Source organism: Protopterus annectens, chromosome 2.part1, assembly GCF_019279795.1.
Source record: "Protopterus annectens isolate FY-2018-M chromosome 2.part1, PAN1.0, whole genome shotgun sequence".
In the NCBI taxonomy this organism is placed as follows: domain Eukaryota; kingdom Metazoa; phylum Chordata; order Ceratodontiformes; family Protopteridae; genus Protopterus; species Protopterus annectens.
In genome coordinates, this window is record NC_056729.1 from 932,702,395 (window position 1) to 932,718,406 (window position 16,012).

Sequence of the window (16,012 nt, forward strand, 5' to 3'; positions counted from 1 at the left end):
TAGAAAGCTGACTTAATCTACCATATAGCTAAAGCTGTTGCAGCGGTGATCATTATGATGAATGTAATACAGTTATAAGCATCATAACAGTAAGTGTTTTAATAATCCCCACTGCAGTGGCTGATATTTCCTACCATCCCCCTTGTTTTAGTGTGTTGTCAATGCTAGAGTATAAATATTTTTCCCTAGTATTATCCTTTTAGGGTTCCACTTTCCTCTGTCTGTTGGCATGAAAGCGCTAAAGGGTTTGGCATTCAAATCTGTTTTTTTTTTTTAGTCCGCTCAGTTTAAGCACATGAAAGGTACTCTGAAACTTTAGAAGCTGGTCAACTGTTATATCCTTTCTAGGGTGTAACCCATATAGCCAAGGTTACTGCAGTAGTGATAATTCAAACATCTACTGTTATGGTAAGTTTATTTACATAAATGTACTTTCTGTTCCCCCCTTGTCTTGTGGGGTATCCACAGTTGTCCCCATTTGTATAAGGAAACCAAACATAATCTTTATTTGTACAGTTGTCTACTTGTAGCTTAATCACAGGAAGTGTTACTGCAGCCGAACATACTTGAAATTCCATTGATACGATCCTTGAAGGTTGCAGTAAATGATGAGAAATCACCCCTAATCTCTGTACTTTCAGTACACCTTCTTGGAGCCCTCTCAGACTCCTTTACAGGTGAAAGTTTTTCTCCCAAAGTAAAACAGCTAGAAATTCATAATGTAATGTCAGAATTTTCTAAACAGTATGCATTGATCACAGGACAGCAAATAAGGACCTTGAGACACAGGCTATTTTGCATGCTTCTAGATCAGTGAAAACTACATTGTGAGACTCAGATTTCCTGTTTACCAGACTGAGCAAAGAGAGTGTTACTGTTATTTACCTATCAGGGGCCAGAGACTGCACATTGCAAATGCACTCAAGTCATTGAACTACAAGTGCTAATATGATTTAGCTGTAGTTGTAGTCCATGTGGGCATAACTGACCTCAGACGTACCTCCCTAGGCTATATAGAGAGAGACATGAAGCTCTTGAACTGTATGTCTCAGACTGTTATGAGCTCAACCTTATGAGCTTTCTCCCTCCTCCAAGGATGATGCCACAGAATGAGCATAAGCTAATTGACTTAAATAATTGGCTCAGTTTTGGTGTCATTCAAAGGGGGTACAACATTTGTCATCCTGTGAGAATATGGTTGACAATACCGTACTGCTTCCCAATGGATGGTCTGCTAATACATTATCCACCCCCATAGTGCCTATTTTAGGTATTGCCAAAGCAATAAATATTCTGACATAACTTAAACCAAACCTTGAAAATCTAGTGGTGGTAGAACTCAGTGCCAGGAGTATAAACAAAATGTAGTCCACTCCCTTCAAATTGTCCTTACACTGGAGAATATAGATGCCTTTGTAGTTACTGAGACATGGCTTAAAGCAGCAGTGCAGGGATATAATGCCTTCTACTCATTTAGACCTGCTACTGCTCAAAAAGGGACAGAGGTGTTTTAATTTACGTCAGAAGGAATCACATTTCAAAGTTGGTTAAACAATGTGATGCCATTGAGCTTTTCCACGTAAAACCAACCATATGAAAAGCAGTTCCTTGCAAGCTCCAGGACTCCTACTGCAACCTAAAAAGCCCACACCAATTTATTAAGAGTCACTCTCCATTCTCCCCAGCACTATACTCATGGGCAACTTCAACTACCCTTCCATATACTGGGAAATATACATGACCCCAGACACGCAGGTCCAAAGATTGTTGACCTCTGTCAGCATGAATGCTCTGGACCAGCTAGTCCATATACCCAGTAGGGGCAGAAACACCCTTGACCTGGTCCTCACAAACATGGGTGAGTGTTGCCCCCCTTCCCCTTGTAATATACTAACTGGTCAGGTCAGACCACAAAGCTGACTCACTTGAAATAAAAATACATTTTGGAACAACACCTGACACCTGGTCTAAGTTAACACACTGTCAGAAATTCACATGACCCCAAACCTAGGGAACATCATTGGCAATGCAGGGTTGATCACAAAAGTCTGTGAACAACCATGCAGACATTTCTAAACTAGGTGCATTCATAGACTCCCCACTGATGCACACAGACTAATAACTGGTGTCAGAGTCAAGATCTAAAACTCTGTGAGAAGAAGTGCATGATGTTCTCTCTTGGAAAGGCAACCACTTCTGCAAATTACTGCATAGATAGATAATATACCAGAGGCCACAGTGGTGCAGCGGTTAGCGTTGTTGCCTCACAGCAAGAGGCTCTCTGGTTCGGTTCTCAGCTGGAGCGCCTTCTGTGTGTAGTCTGCATGTCCTCCCCATGGTAGAGTGAACTTAAAAGACATGCAGGTAGGTGTGTGCATGAGTAGGTGTGCCTTCTTTGAAGGTTGGGCGCCGGACTGGAAACTCGACACTGTAAAAATCCACTGCCAATCATAAGTGGACCAGTGATCCGCTGTGGCGACCCCTAACTGGGAAAAGCCGAAAGGCATTGCTTACTGCATAGATAATACATCCCTAAGAATAGACCCAGTTTTCAGAGATTTGGCAGTGGCTTGATCTTTGACCACCATGTTCCTAATGTAGTAGGAAAATCATTCTTTGGTGCACAACTTATAAACAAGGTTATGGCATCCAGATCCAAAGATGTCATTGTTCCATTGTATTCTACCCTCGTTAGACCAGTTATTGAGTACAGTGCCTACTCTGTTATATATCTGACCAGGCAAGTGCAGTGACTGGTGCACCCAGAGAGATTCCTAAAAAAAAAATACATTATGTAGTCAAGTATTTCTATATGGACCACCTCGAAGACTATCCTTATCCTTGGTCTCCTGCAGACTGCTAAGAAGCAATCTGTGCTTTGCTTGGTCTGTAAAGCATCTTCTGATCCAGCATTAATGGATGTATTGCATATTAGCAAAACAAATATAAATCAGGAGCACTCTAGGGAGTTCAAGCTCATCTGCAGAATAAATAAGGTATGTTGATGAGGCAAGTATGCGTTTCAGAGATTGCTTCTCCTTTGGACAGGCTTCCTATTCATGTGTAGCAGTTATTCCCACTCATTCAAGCACAAACTGTGTTAGTGGGTGGGAAATCATAAATTAACCCCTGACCTGCACCTGTGTCCCTACTAGAAAGAGGATTCTTGTAAATACTTGGCCTCCCATGTCTAGGTTTTGTATACCCTGCACAAAACCTATGGGAACCAAACCAGTCTAATACATTTGGTAGCATAGCTAGGCTTGAAAAGGCCCTAGTAATCAGTTTGATCCTATGAAAAGCTCCACATGTGAATGCCACAGTGAACCCTCAGGAATGTTTTAAATGAGGCATTAGATTCTCTAAAAAGTAATCTTTCACCTTTGTCAGTCTGTAAAGAAGGAATTTCTTTGGTAGGCATTCTGTCAACCTGTCCAAAGATATGCCATGTCCTTTTTCAACTAGCACAACAGCTGACAAAAGACTCATTTTGCTTGGGGACCCTATTTCAGCCATGTGTGGCTTTATCCCTCTGTGTCCCAGAGCCAGGTGGTGCCAAACCTTTCCTTGACAAGACTGTTCAGCACATTCTCATTCTTATGATTTCAAACCTTACTTTATGCTTTTTCTCCAACCGATGTTGTAGTATGTGTTGCCCGAGACGACAGTGGCTTTCTCTGTTGATGAAGCTAGCCACTTCCTGTGTGGCCCTTGTCTCTACACAAGTGCTTGCTGATCAAGATATAGAGCAGGATTCTGCATCAAAGCTTCAAGACACTGAATCTTTCAGCTTGGAGGATAGAATTTTATACTTGGTAGTAATTCCTAATGAAGTCTTAAAACATCCTAAATGAAACTGAATGATCTATGGCAAGTAAATATTATTCATGGGAGTATGGAAATGGAAAGAATGTGTGATGTTCTTCGTGGTTCACTGTTGCAGTCATCACATTTGGGTTATCTGGTTGCAGTAGCCCTCAGTCAGCCTGATTATCAAAGTCTTGGGTCCTGCGTCAGTTGCTGTCTCATCTTCCATGACATCAGGTAGTCAGGGGTATAAAGCATTCAGCCGACGCCATTACATCAGTTTTTCTTGCCGTGTGATGCCTGAAGCAGAAGCAGTTCGCAAGTGCCGGTCTTCCGACTCCTGAAATTTTCTTTTTCGAGTTTCAGTACCGAAGTCTTCAACTAAAGCTAAGTACCCCATTGGGGAAACCTTTTCTTGCTCTAAACCGATGTCAGTAAAAGTCAATAATTGTATTTCTTGTGGAAAGCAAATACCTCATAAAGATTTTCATTCGTACTGTATTCTTTGCCTAGGCTCTGACCATGACGTACCTCGCTGTCTGTTTTGTGCCTTATTTAAACAATGAACTATTCATCGTCAGTATATTTACGCTTCTAAATATTTTGGTGCTCTACTACTGACATTCTGAAAAAACGCAAAGATAGAGACAGGCCGCCTAGGTCCAAAGCTGCCGGCGACGCTTCTCCTAAGCTAGTCGCCACTTCACTGGTACTCATTGAGGTGCTTTTGCAGCCCCTGATACCCGCTACTTCAGATTCGCAGGCCTCTACTGAGACCCATTCGGAGTCCGGTATGCCATGTGATGCTTCAACCTTGGAACCTGCGGATGTCTCTACCTTGGATGGGTCTGGAGCGGCTGTGCAGGCACCAGCTTCTGAAGGGTTATTCAGGCCTACTGACTTGCATATTAAACCAACGCCATCTTCTTCTTCAAGGCCTAAAGTTTGATCCATGCCTAGAAAACCGACGCCCAGACTGCATGGTCAGGACTCTATGCCTAAAAAACAAATGATAAGACTGGCTGAAAACCTTATTACTTTAATCAGGGGAAGCCAACATTCTCCCTCCAAGAGACCTAGGACTGAGTTTGTTTATGATTCTTCTGATCAGGATTCTGAAATTTCCGTTTCCTCTGATCACCAGGATTTACCCTTATCTACCTATGAGGATTCTGATGCAGAGGACTCTGTTCCCTCTGCTTCCCCTCCAGGGGATTTCTCTTTTGGTGAAACTGTGCATACTCTTAGGGAGCATTTCCACTGGGAAAGCCAGGATTACTCTGATTCTAAAAAGAGGCTTAGGGATTTACTACTCCTGCCCCAACACAGGCCTTTAGCTATCCCCCCTGTACTGGACATTGTTGATGATGCCTTTTTGGAGTCTAGCTTGGCCCCTGTCTCCTTACCTCCTGCTCCCAGAAAACCAGATAGATATTACAGGGTTCCTGACTCTCTCAAGTTTCTCTTTAAAAATCCTGCTGCAGATCCTGAGGCCATTTCACAGGGACCCAAGGGCATTAAGTCTACTACTGCTAAAAATCCAACACCCTCTGATAGAGATTCCAGGGCACTGGATAGATGCGGTAAGAAGGTATACACTTCTGCAACCTTGGCCATTAGGGCCTTAAACTGCCAGTTTCATATGTTGAAGTATCAGCAGCATATTATTGGATTGCTTAAACAGAAAATGATGTTGATTCCTGACTGTGCTGAAAATAAAGATTTACAGGCTTTAATGCATTCTGCTGAACAAGTTGGAAAACATACTTTGCAATGTGGTTTAGATTCACTGGAGGCATCTTGCAGGGGTGCTGTCACTGGGTCTGTACTTAGAAGCCATGCTTGGCTTAAGGAGCAATCTTTACCAGATAATGTTAAAGCTAAATTGCTGGATGTTCCCTTAAACCAGGACCGCCTGTTTGGCATCAGAGCAAAAGAAGTACTTAAAAAGATGGAGGAAAAAGCTAAATCTATGCAAACTGTTAAATATTTCCTGCAAGTACAGCCTCCAAGATTTAGTAGGCATTGGCCCTCTAAGAATCGGTTCTTTCCTGCCTCTTCCAGGCCTTCTCAATCCAAACCCAGAACCAGCAGAACGCTCAGACTTCAGTCCCAAGGTACGCACAGGACTAAGCAGTGGGGGACTCCCGCTTCCAAAGCAGGGAGTAGTAAGACCCCCCCCCCTTTGGTAAACTGTCTCAATGACTTAACTTTGAAACTTCCAAGCCCTTCTCAACTGACTGCTCCTTTAGGAGGAAAGATTGCTCTGCAGGCAAAAAACAAGGAACTCATTACCCAGGACAAATGGGTTTTAAATATAGTTTCCCAAGGATACAGATTCCACTTCCACTCTTTACCAACCCCAAACGGTTGGCCAGATCTACCCCTAAATCAGTGAGCTGAGGCTCAAAAGCAAGTTCTCTCTCAAGTATAAGGGTATTCAAACTGTTCCAGAAGTGGAAAGGGGACAAAGTTTCTACTCAAGACTTTTCCTGGAGCCCAGAAAAGACCATTCCTGACATCCTATCCTGGATCTCTCAATCCTAAACACTTTTTTGTTGATTCCAAAATTCAAGATGCTAACTCTTCACCAGTTGCTTCCTATGCTAGGCAAGGATGCCTGGTTGGCAACACTGGATTAAAAGGAAGCCTACCTGCACATCCCAATCAGGGAATCTTGCAGAAGATACCTACGTTTCAAAGCAGGCTTCATGCACTATCAGTTCTCTCCACTGCCCTTTGGCTTATCTACTGCGCCCAGGGTATTCACAAAGTGCCTAGCTCCAGTTATTACATTTTACAGACAAAGAAATATTCAAATATACCCATACCTGGACTATTGTCTAATTCAGTGTTATGGAAGTACAATCTGTTATGATCAACCCATCAAGCCCAACATTGTCTCAGTAATATCTCTTGGCCAGTCTGTTCAGCTCCCATTTCAATCTCACTCAAGTTCAAAACAAAGGATAGCAGATTTTCCAAGTATTAGATGTTTATAGACAGCTAAGATAGCGGACGTTTTTCAGGAAAACGTAACAACTTTTTGACTTTAAGTAAAGGCCGGAATGCTTGCACAAAACTAAACAAACCATGTCAAGGTGGCTGGCCTACATTATTGCTTTTTGCTTTGGTAAGCACAAATAACCTTTGCAGGGTACTGCTACAGTAGATTTCACTAATGGATCAGGATATTCATCATACTTTAGGAATGTATGCATACAAGATGATTCATAATTGCTATACTGACAGCTGTCAAACAGATTGACCAAACAAAGTAGAAGCCATTCTAGCTGTTTGGTGTGGCTTTGGTATGACTGTGATACAGTCAGTGCTTTCTGTAATTGTCCAGCTCCCAAGAGTAACCAAGTATTTCTCAGGATTCTGTTTAGGTATTACTTTTTGATTTGTTAACCCTCCCAGAACAATATAGTAGAGTCATTTATGATGCTTAAAAGAGCAATAAATACTGGTAAAGAACACAATTTAACAGAAAAATTCCCTCCCTCCTTTACTAGTTTGAAGACGTTTGCTGGCCTAGTTCTAGGCATGGCACTTTTCCTTCTAGATGCATGCTTCCTTGGGAGGTTTCCAAGCTTGAAGAATTATAGAGAAAGTGATGCATCATATATATGGAAGTCTTGCACTGCCTGTATCAGCACCTTAGAAGGTATGAGATCTGTATTAGTTGTTACACGGAAGATAGCTACTACAAGAAAAAATTTTTCCTGATCTCTCTAGTTAGTGCAGAAAAATAAAGCTCTGAGCTTTTAATGAGCTGACTCCTTTACTGTGGGAACAAGGTTTGATTCCTTTGACCCTCATTTGCCTACTTTAAGTGACTTGCTCAAAGTCAGTGAGACCGTGCTTCCATGTTGCTCTTGAAAAGGGACAGTTCTGGCCCATATGCTTATCTGGTAAACAAAGAGGAAGATTAAATAAGTAAATGTATTAATAAACATAAACAGAAGGTGGACAAACCCAAATGTTATGATTTACTGTTGCAGTGAACTTTAAAAATGTACTGTTATGCTAATTACCTCACACAACTGTACTGTAGCTCACAAAACATAAGAGCTGTTTATAGAGGCACATATTGCTCATCAAGATGGAAGCGGAAGACGAAAGGAAAAATAGGGTTGAGCCTGTCATATTTAACACAAACCTCATATAGGCATCTTACCCTTAGTCTGCACCTTACCCTCCGTGGTTTTCATGTAGAAGTTATCTAAAAGGTTTATAATTTTTCAGACACTTAAGATATCTGTGGCAATCACACAGTTCAGCTTATTGATTATAATAAACAAAGCTCATATGGAAAAGTAACACTACAGAAATATGCATCATTTTAGGGCCAAACTGTGGTCAGAATGCTGAGGCACAATAGGAGTTCTGAATCGAAGTCTAGAAAAGGTTATGGTATGAAAAGACCGTCTTTTGGAATACCAGTACTAAAACAGCTCATCACTCACCGATAGCTGTATGTATAGTGTAGCGTAGTGATGGCTGGTCCCTTTAAATCTACTAAGCTTGAAGGGTCAGGTGGCATGATCCCTTCAAGAAGATTAACTCAGAAATAAGCAAAGATGTTAGAGGTAATGAAGGTCAGTTACACATAGGAGTATTTGAAGCAGAGTGCCCTAGTTCATAGTAGGTTTGTAACCTTTGGGTCTGAAGACTCCGTATAGGGTATGGAGGGCTCCCGTTCGAGCTGCATAGACTAGAAAGAGGAAGGCAATCTGGAGGGAAGTAACCTGACCCTTGCAGGGAGAAGCAGAGTGGACTTGCTACTGCCTGGATAGAAAGTGAAGCTGTTTTGTTATTCCCTGTTGGTGAACTTGGGAAGAGAGCCACTCTGTTAACTAGAGGTCTCTGTAAGTGCTGTTTTATTTCTTTCACCTGCTTTGCTAGAGTCCTGTTAAAAAAGAACACTGCATATAAAAGTAAAAAGCTTACAGTACTGTGAAAATGTTTGCCTGAAAGGTGAATTATTTTATGTTGAACTGCAGATTGTTGATTGATAAGAACTACATTTCTTTTCTAAACTTTGTAATTATGATTTTTTTCAAGTTACAAAACTGACTGCTTTTTCACAAAGCACACCAACACACACACACACACACACACACACACACACACACACACACACACACACACTCGGACTCCTACTTCAGCACTACATGATACTTGACATAGGAGGAAGAACTCAGATTTGGCCAATTGCTGCTTTGATATTGCATCCAGGACTCCTGCAGATGTCAGCTGCACATCTGCTTTAACAATATCCTTTCACCCAAGTATTTTCAAGCTAAGACCTAGCACTCATGCCCATTCCTATAGTTGCCTACTTCATTTCCCCAGCTTAGTAGTGAAACCCACATCAGTGGGAATGCAGGCAAACTCCATCTGTGTATGCCGTAGAGCCAAGCTGTACTGGAAGAGCACTTAATGCAACTTGTTAACCCAGATTCTAATAGATTATAAAGTAGTGAGAGACAGCAGCTTTATTCAGATTGCTTACTAAGCAGAAAGTTTGAAGGTATTAGTGGGTGAACGCATTATCACTACTTGTACTTTTTAAAAAGTCAGGTCTACCTGTTGTTGCAGTGGTAGAGCATCAACCTGTGATGTTAGCATCCTGGTTGCCAGTAGTGGTCCTAATGCCAGAGGGCTAGCCTTTAGGAGGGGGAAGAGTGCTTTTGGCTGACTTTAGTGCATTAGTGTATTTTGTTTGAGACAAGTGGGACTGCAGCAGGTAACATGAAGGATGGAGATGGTAGGCTCCTTATGTGGGTTGTAGGGTTTGGTACAAAGACTATAGACAAATTCTGTGAAAACCAGTTGTCGAAATAGAGTTTTAATGGAGGGGTGCACTCTTCTTTTATTTTTTTTTTTAATTGTCCTTTTCATGAGGCAAGGACCCCCACTGTTTTCATGTAGGGGGGTATGTGTCTTCTGCAACCCTATTTGTTACTTCAGGGTCACTGCACCTTGATGGCACAGTGAAATGTCCCCTTGTGGTGACTCCCCTCCCCTTTCAGATATGCCCTTTTGACAAATTGCCAAAAAAGATTCAGTTGAAGAATTGGATCTCCTTGAGTACATTAACTACTGATTATAAACACACACAAGCCAGTGCATGCTTGGGATTATTGCATGCTTGCCTGTGGGAGGATAATTGGATAGGTAGGTCAAACCTATATCTTTATTTGTGGTGGGGATGAACCCCCTCCCCCACCACATAATGAGAGCGCTCACCTGGAAGAATAAAATGTACTAATGGATTAATGAAAGTAGGTGTTCTGGCTACTTAGTCATTGGTGTAGGGTTTAAAAAGTAATGTGCTTGCACCTTACTTGGCAAATGTAGTTTTTCAAACCAGTCTTTGCTTATGCTGTTGCAGTTTGCTCCATCACCTTTTTGCGACACACTCCTAGATTCCTAAACAGTTGTATTCTTATCAAAATGTTAACCAGAGTATGTCTTGTTCATCTAAAATGTTTGCAGTGTATGAATCAGTGTGAATCAGTGTACAATTAATTTGAGTATCTTAATAGTAACTACCAGGTTGCTTTATACTGTACTTAAACTGATCACAAACTAGTATGTATGTTATTTTGTTCCATGAAGTTTATGCCATGTCTGAAAAGGGACATGAGGTCAGTCCACTCACTCAGCTAGCAAATTAATAAATAAGTGAGGCACAGTACTAAGTCACGTCCTTCCTGTGCATGCTTGCAAATGTAGTGCATCATCTTGCCCCATGCATAGATTGCTTTGGAATCCAGGAAATTGTATGGTGAATGGTTTCACTTTTGCCTTTTTGCTTGACACAGTCAAAATATTCTTGTGTTTTGAATATGTGTAAACTTTTTTCAAATTGACTTAATATGCAGTTATTCTAAATTCTAAAAAAGTGTCATCATCAGTCTTTTGCTAGTATCATGCATCTGACTTTCTGTAGATGATTATAGGAGACAAAGTGTTGCATCTTTGAGCCATAAAACACAGGTCTTTATAAAAAGCAACATTGTTTATGGCCTACTTATGGTGAGTCATTTTTTATAAGTCTTTCTGTACCTCAAGCTTTTGTAGATCACCCATCTTCCACCATGACTGCTTATGTCTTCACCATCACTGAGGTAAGAGCAGGTCACAATGCAGCCGTCATCCAACCGGCAGTGTGTGTGTGTGTGTGTGTGTGTGTGTGTGTGTGTGTGTGTGTGTGTGTGTGTGTGTGTGGGGGGTTGTACCATAATCCTGCCTCCTACCACTGATGCGTGAGTTGGTAGATGTGAGGGCCTTCTACTTTGAGCATGAAAGTTCCCACATGTGTGAAGGCTACAGCATGTATATGGAAGCTTATGTTCCCAGCTCATACATAGCATGCTGTGTATTTCATTCTTCGGTACATACCAACGATGCAGCAGGTGTGTTCACTCTTTCCTCAGAATGGATAAGTGAACCAGCTTTGGTTACTCGCTCCCATCCTCCCTTGTCAGTATCTCTATACCCAGGTTGCTAGCCAATCCTAGGTAATCTGAGAGAGAGTCAGGGTTGTGTCCCTCTATGCCATGGTGAGGATGTACTGTGTGAGGGCATGTTGAACATCATATAACCTTAAACATTGTTTGCAGTTACCGAAAATTAATTCTTTCTTGATGGATTATTTTGTTTGCTTTGTCCTTTGATTGTCAGACTTTTACAAAGTTAAACTATACTGAGTGTATTTTTTTTCTCTCACCGGAACCTGTATTCATTTTCATAGGAATATTTGGCTAGACTGAAGCAGTTACGCCTTCAGAACTTCAATGAACGTCAGATTAAAGCCAGACTTCCAGGTGAAAAGGTAACCCTGAATAATAAGAGTTGCATCCTACTTTGGATTTGTAATGCCATCAATCAATGACTTGTAAATAATTCTGTCAGACAACTTAACCAGTACTTATTCTGATAAAGCTGTTGTCTGTACATGTCTTCTGATCTGTGGTTGAATCATGGGTTTAGTTCTTGGGAGCTCAGTTATGTACAGTTGCATTTGTGCTACAGGTGATGCATTGCACTAAAATATAATATCCTAAGAAATACTGCTGACATTGTTTAATCTTGTTTTGTTAAATTAGCAATGCTGTGTATACTGTGGTAGTAGTGTATGCATTGTGATACTGATATCATAACTTTTCAGTAGAGGGCTGGTCATAAGGACCATTTAACGTGCAGATAACATTTTTAGGATGTGAGAAAGTTTTTCTAAAACTTTGTTTTAAAAAAATTACAAAGTTGTTATTAAACATATAATGAAGCAGACATGTATAATTATTTTAAAAATAGGCTGTTAGCAAAGGGTAAGAGAGAAGGGTAAGAAATGTGCATATGAAAGAACCAGTAATAATGAATGATAAAAACAGAACATGATTGACTGCAAGGGTATATAGATGGGTCAAATTAACACAGCTTTGCAGGAAGGCGAAGAGGTGAGAATAAATCCCAGCTAACAAGATGATCCCCCTTAGAAACTTTCTTAGAAGCTATTACTTTTTCTGTGGCACAAGTCTAAAAACTGCAGGAAAAGTGTAGCCATGCTAGGCTTTTTGCAGTATGATGCCTTAAACCTCCTGTAATAGAAGTCCAAGGGATATATGCAAATGAAATCTTAAGGCCATCAAGTGTTTCTGCTATATGGCTCCTAAATGTCCATGACTTTTTACTTTTTCTTTTTACGAATTGGTTTGTCTTTATGACCTTTTTACTCTTTGGTTTGGATGTTAGTTGAGATATGTTACAGACATCTTAATTGTTATGGACATCAGCTGGGTTTAAGCACCCTGTTTCTTAACTATAGCCAAATAGTCCACTTATGCTCTGCTGACAAGGTCATCAGGCTGAAACATGCATGTCTACAGCTAGTGGGGTTTGGCTTTATTGGCCTGAATGCATCCATAAACCAGCACGCCGCTTAGTTCACATAGGAGAAATACTATTGTGTAGAGACTCATGCTGTGTTTTCTTGATAATTATAGTGATACACCAGTGTTTTTACGTCATGGTTTATCATCCTTTTCCTTGAAAAAGTGAAGAATTTCTGTTTCCAGAATTTTAAGTAAGTGTGTTTTTTCTGACGATATCAATGAGCACCTGTGCTTGTAGTAAGCAGATTACACTTTGATTATGGTTAGAGCATAAGCTTGAATCTTGAGAAAAGTACCTGAGGTGTAAAAAAAGCTGCTATACCGAAATGTATAAAATCTTTATCTTCATACCTTTCAGAGAAAAAAGGAAAACTTTGTGGAAAGAGAAAGTTCAAGGCCAAAGAAGTTAGAAAAAACAAATAAATTGGAGAGCTTTGATAAGAAAGCAGAGGAAAGAGTGCAGAAAGGTTAAGAAAAGTGAGGAAAAACAAGGAAACTTCTACAATATACTCAGCGAAGAAACAAACATTTTTATTTTTTAAATTTACTTTATTACATTTTTTGTAGTAAAATTTAGAGCTCTCATTAGACGTATAATGTATTAGAAGCCTTGTAGTATATTTAAAAATAGACTATAGGGCTGTCATAAAAGGGCAAGAAATAAGCAGAGAGAACTGAGAGTTGGTAATAATGGATTAAAATAGAACATGATTGACAACAAGGATGTACAGATGGATAAGAGGACTTAGGCAGGTAGAGGATGAATGGTGAGGTCAGCCCTCCTTTGTGTGTCTCTTGCTTATCCTGATAGTCTGTGATGCTGATGGGACTATTAAAGATTGTTGGTTCTTACACAGCCCTCATGCATTCTTGTATGACAACTTCTAGTCCTCTGTCACTCAATTTGGTGGCCACTTTTCCACTGATAAGTGATTAATGGGTTAAGATTCATTGGACAAGAAAGGCTGATAGTTGGTAGGTGGGAAGATTAAAAAAATAACCAACAAACCTATGTATGTATCTTGTGTGTGAGAGATAACAAGACAGCAGCAGGGATCTGCACCATGCACTGATCTCCCTATAAGAGTGTAGTATGTCTAAATTTAAAATCGAAGAGCACAAACCTTTGCGGAATGATGATGGAGGTTTATAGAGAGAAAATATTTTTTTGACCAGAAAAGAGAACATTTATGTAGAGCAAATAGAGCTTCCAGAATTCATTGGCTTGATTACGATGATAACGCCTCCTGTTCCAGTGGTTCCTCCTCCCCAGTACCACCACCACCATAACTGCTTTATCCTTTGAGAGGGATTGAAATTGCTGGAATGGTACATAATGAAGGTTTACACATCTAGTACTCTATCTTTGCAATTTTAATTTGCTATCATGCATGATTTTATATCAGCACTAAGTTCTGGGTCAATACTGGAGACATTACAGAAGATGCCTGAAAGTGAAGAGAGGAAATAGGTTAAAAAAATCACAGTGGCAACAAATAAGAGTCTACCCTTTTTTATATTTTCTGTAGTCAGCCATTTGGTGGCATGGTAACTGACCTGGCAGAGAAGGTTAGGATCGGATCTGCATTTAATGAATTTTACCATGCTACAGCCCATTAATTTGATTAGAAAGAGTGCAGCATTATCGTCAAATCCTTTCCCATTTTCTGAATGGGCTCAAGGTGTTACTGTCAGCATAATTCTCAGTTCAGTGCCTTCTTTAACTTTCATGCTTGATTGTCTTTGGTCTTCTCTCATGCATTCTATCCATCCCTTTGCTGAAGCTCCCCATTTTCTCTTGACTTCTTCCTGTCTTTTCCAGATTTTTACTTGCTTTCCTACACATGTACCAAAACCATCATAATCTGTTCTCTTAGGTTCATAGGTGTTTAATAGGATAATGACCGCAAGGGCCTTTTTAAGCCTAGCCATACATCCCAAATCTCTGATAAGTTCTGATACCCTTGATAAGTGTAAGCAAAGGCCTGGGAGATGAACCAGTTACAGGTTACCTGTTTGCATCAGCGACATAGGTGCCGAACCAGGGATGAATTTATGGTGTCCCATCCAGTTGTCCAAGTTCCACTTGAATTGGATTAGGGAAGAATTCTGTTTCACATGGATGGGGAGTGTGTTCCCTAGACTGCGTAGTCTCTGGGATGCATACCTATCTCTCCAGCAGGTCCTATTTAAATCACAGGCAAGGTTTAAGTCTTTAGAATGGGTAATTCTGGTACTGTTTGTTTTGTGGATATACAGGAAGTCCATCAGAGTGGGGTCTGACAATGCCATGTATGCCAGGCATAGATCTCCCCTCAAAAGCCTGTAGGAGAATACAGGGATAGGGTCTTGAGGCAGTCTGCATAGGACATATTACTTACACCCTGTATTCTTTTAGTGAGGAACTTCTGTGGATGTTCCAGTTGTTGGATATGCCTGGTTAGGTACATACCAAAAGGAGCATTGTACTCAATGATAGGTCTGATTGAATGCCGAATACAGTAGAATAATGACTTCCTTGGACTTAGATGTCATGTCTTTGTTTATAGGTTGTAAAACTTAGAATGATTTCCTCACCACTGTAGACACATGATGATCAAAGGCTAGATTAGTATCTATATGTGTCCCTAAGTCCCTGTCTACTGGGTCAACTCTAAGGGATGTGTTGTTAATATGATAGTTACCAGGGATGGATGGCTTCCCAAAGGCTACTATTATGCATTTCTTGGCATTTAGTTTTAGTCCATGGCTCTGACACCAGTTGTTTGTCTGAGTCAGCTCCTCCTGGAGAACATTTATGTCAGTGTGAGATTCAATGACAGCTCCTAATTTGCAATCATCTTCAGATTTAGTCAGCCAGAGACCACCGACATTGGCTTTGACTTCTGAGAAGTAAATGCTAAAAAGGAGCGGTCCAAGGAATGATCCCTGAGAGACTCCACTTGTGACTGGCCTCTTTGTAGAGGTGGACTCCCCAATTCTAGCTTCCTGGGTCCTGTCTGTGAGCCAGTTGGCTATCCACCAGGTGACATACAGGTTTGTACCTAACCTGTTGAGTTTGTCAACAATGCCCGAGTGGGGTATTGTGTCAAATGCCTTGGCCAATTCAAGGTAGTTAGTGTGAATGATTTTGCCCTCATCCATTGCTTTGGTGACCTTCTCAAAGAAGTCCACCAGGTTGAGTAGGCATGATCTGCCCTTGACAAAACCAAACTGGCTTGGGTCCAGTGTCTGGAGGTTTACTATATCTATTTTGATCATTTCCATGGCTTTACATATAAGACTAGTGAGACTTA

General features: G+C 40.7%; 1 protein-coding gene across 1 annotated transcript in view; it reads left to right on the forward strand.

Annotated features, from left to right (window-relative positions):
• The window catches only part of NEK1 (NIMA related kinase 1), a gene marked incomplete in the record, with an annotated part of 3,475,820 nt that overhangs the window by 1,990,216 nt on the left and 1,469,592 nt on the right, over window positions 1–16,012 (forward strand). The window contains 1 exon segment of the mRNA XM_044062568.1: window positions 11,576–11,656. Coding sequence (XP_043918503.1) covers window positions 11,576–11,656 — 81 coding nt within the window.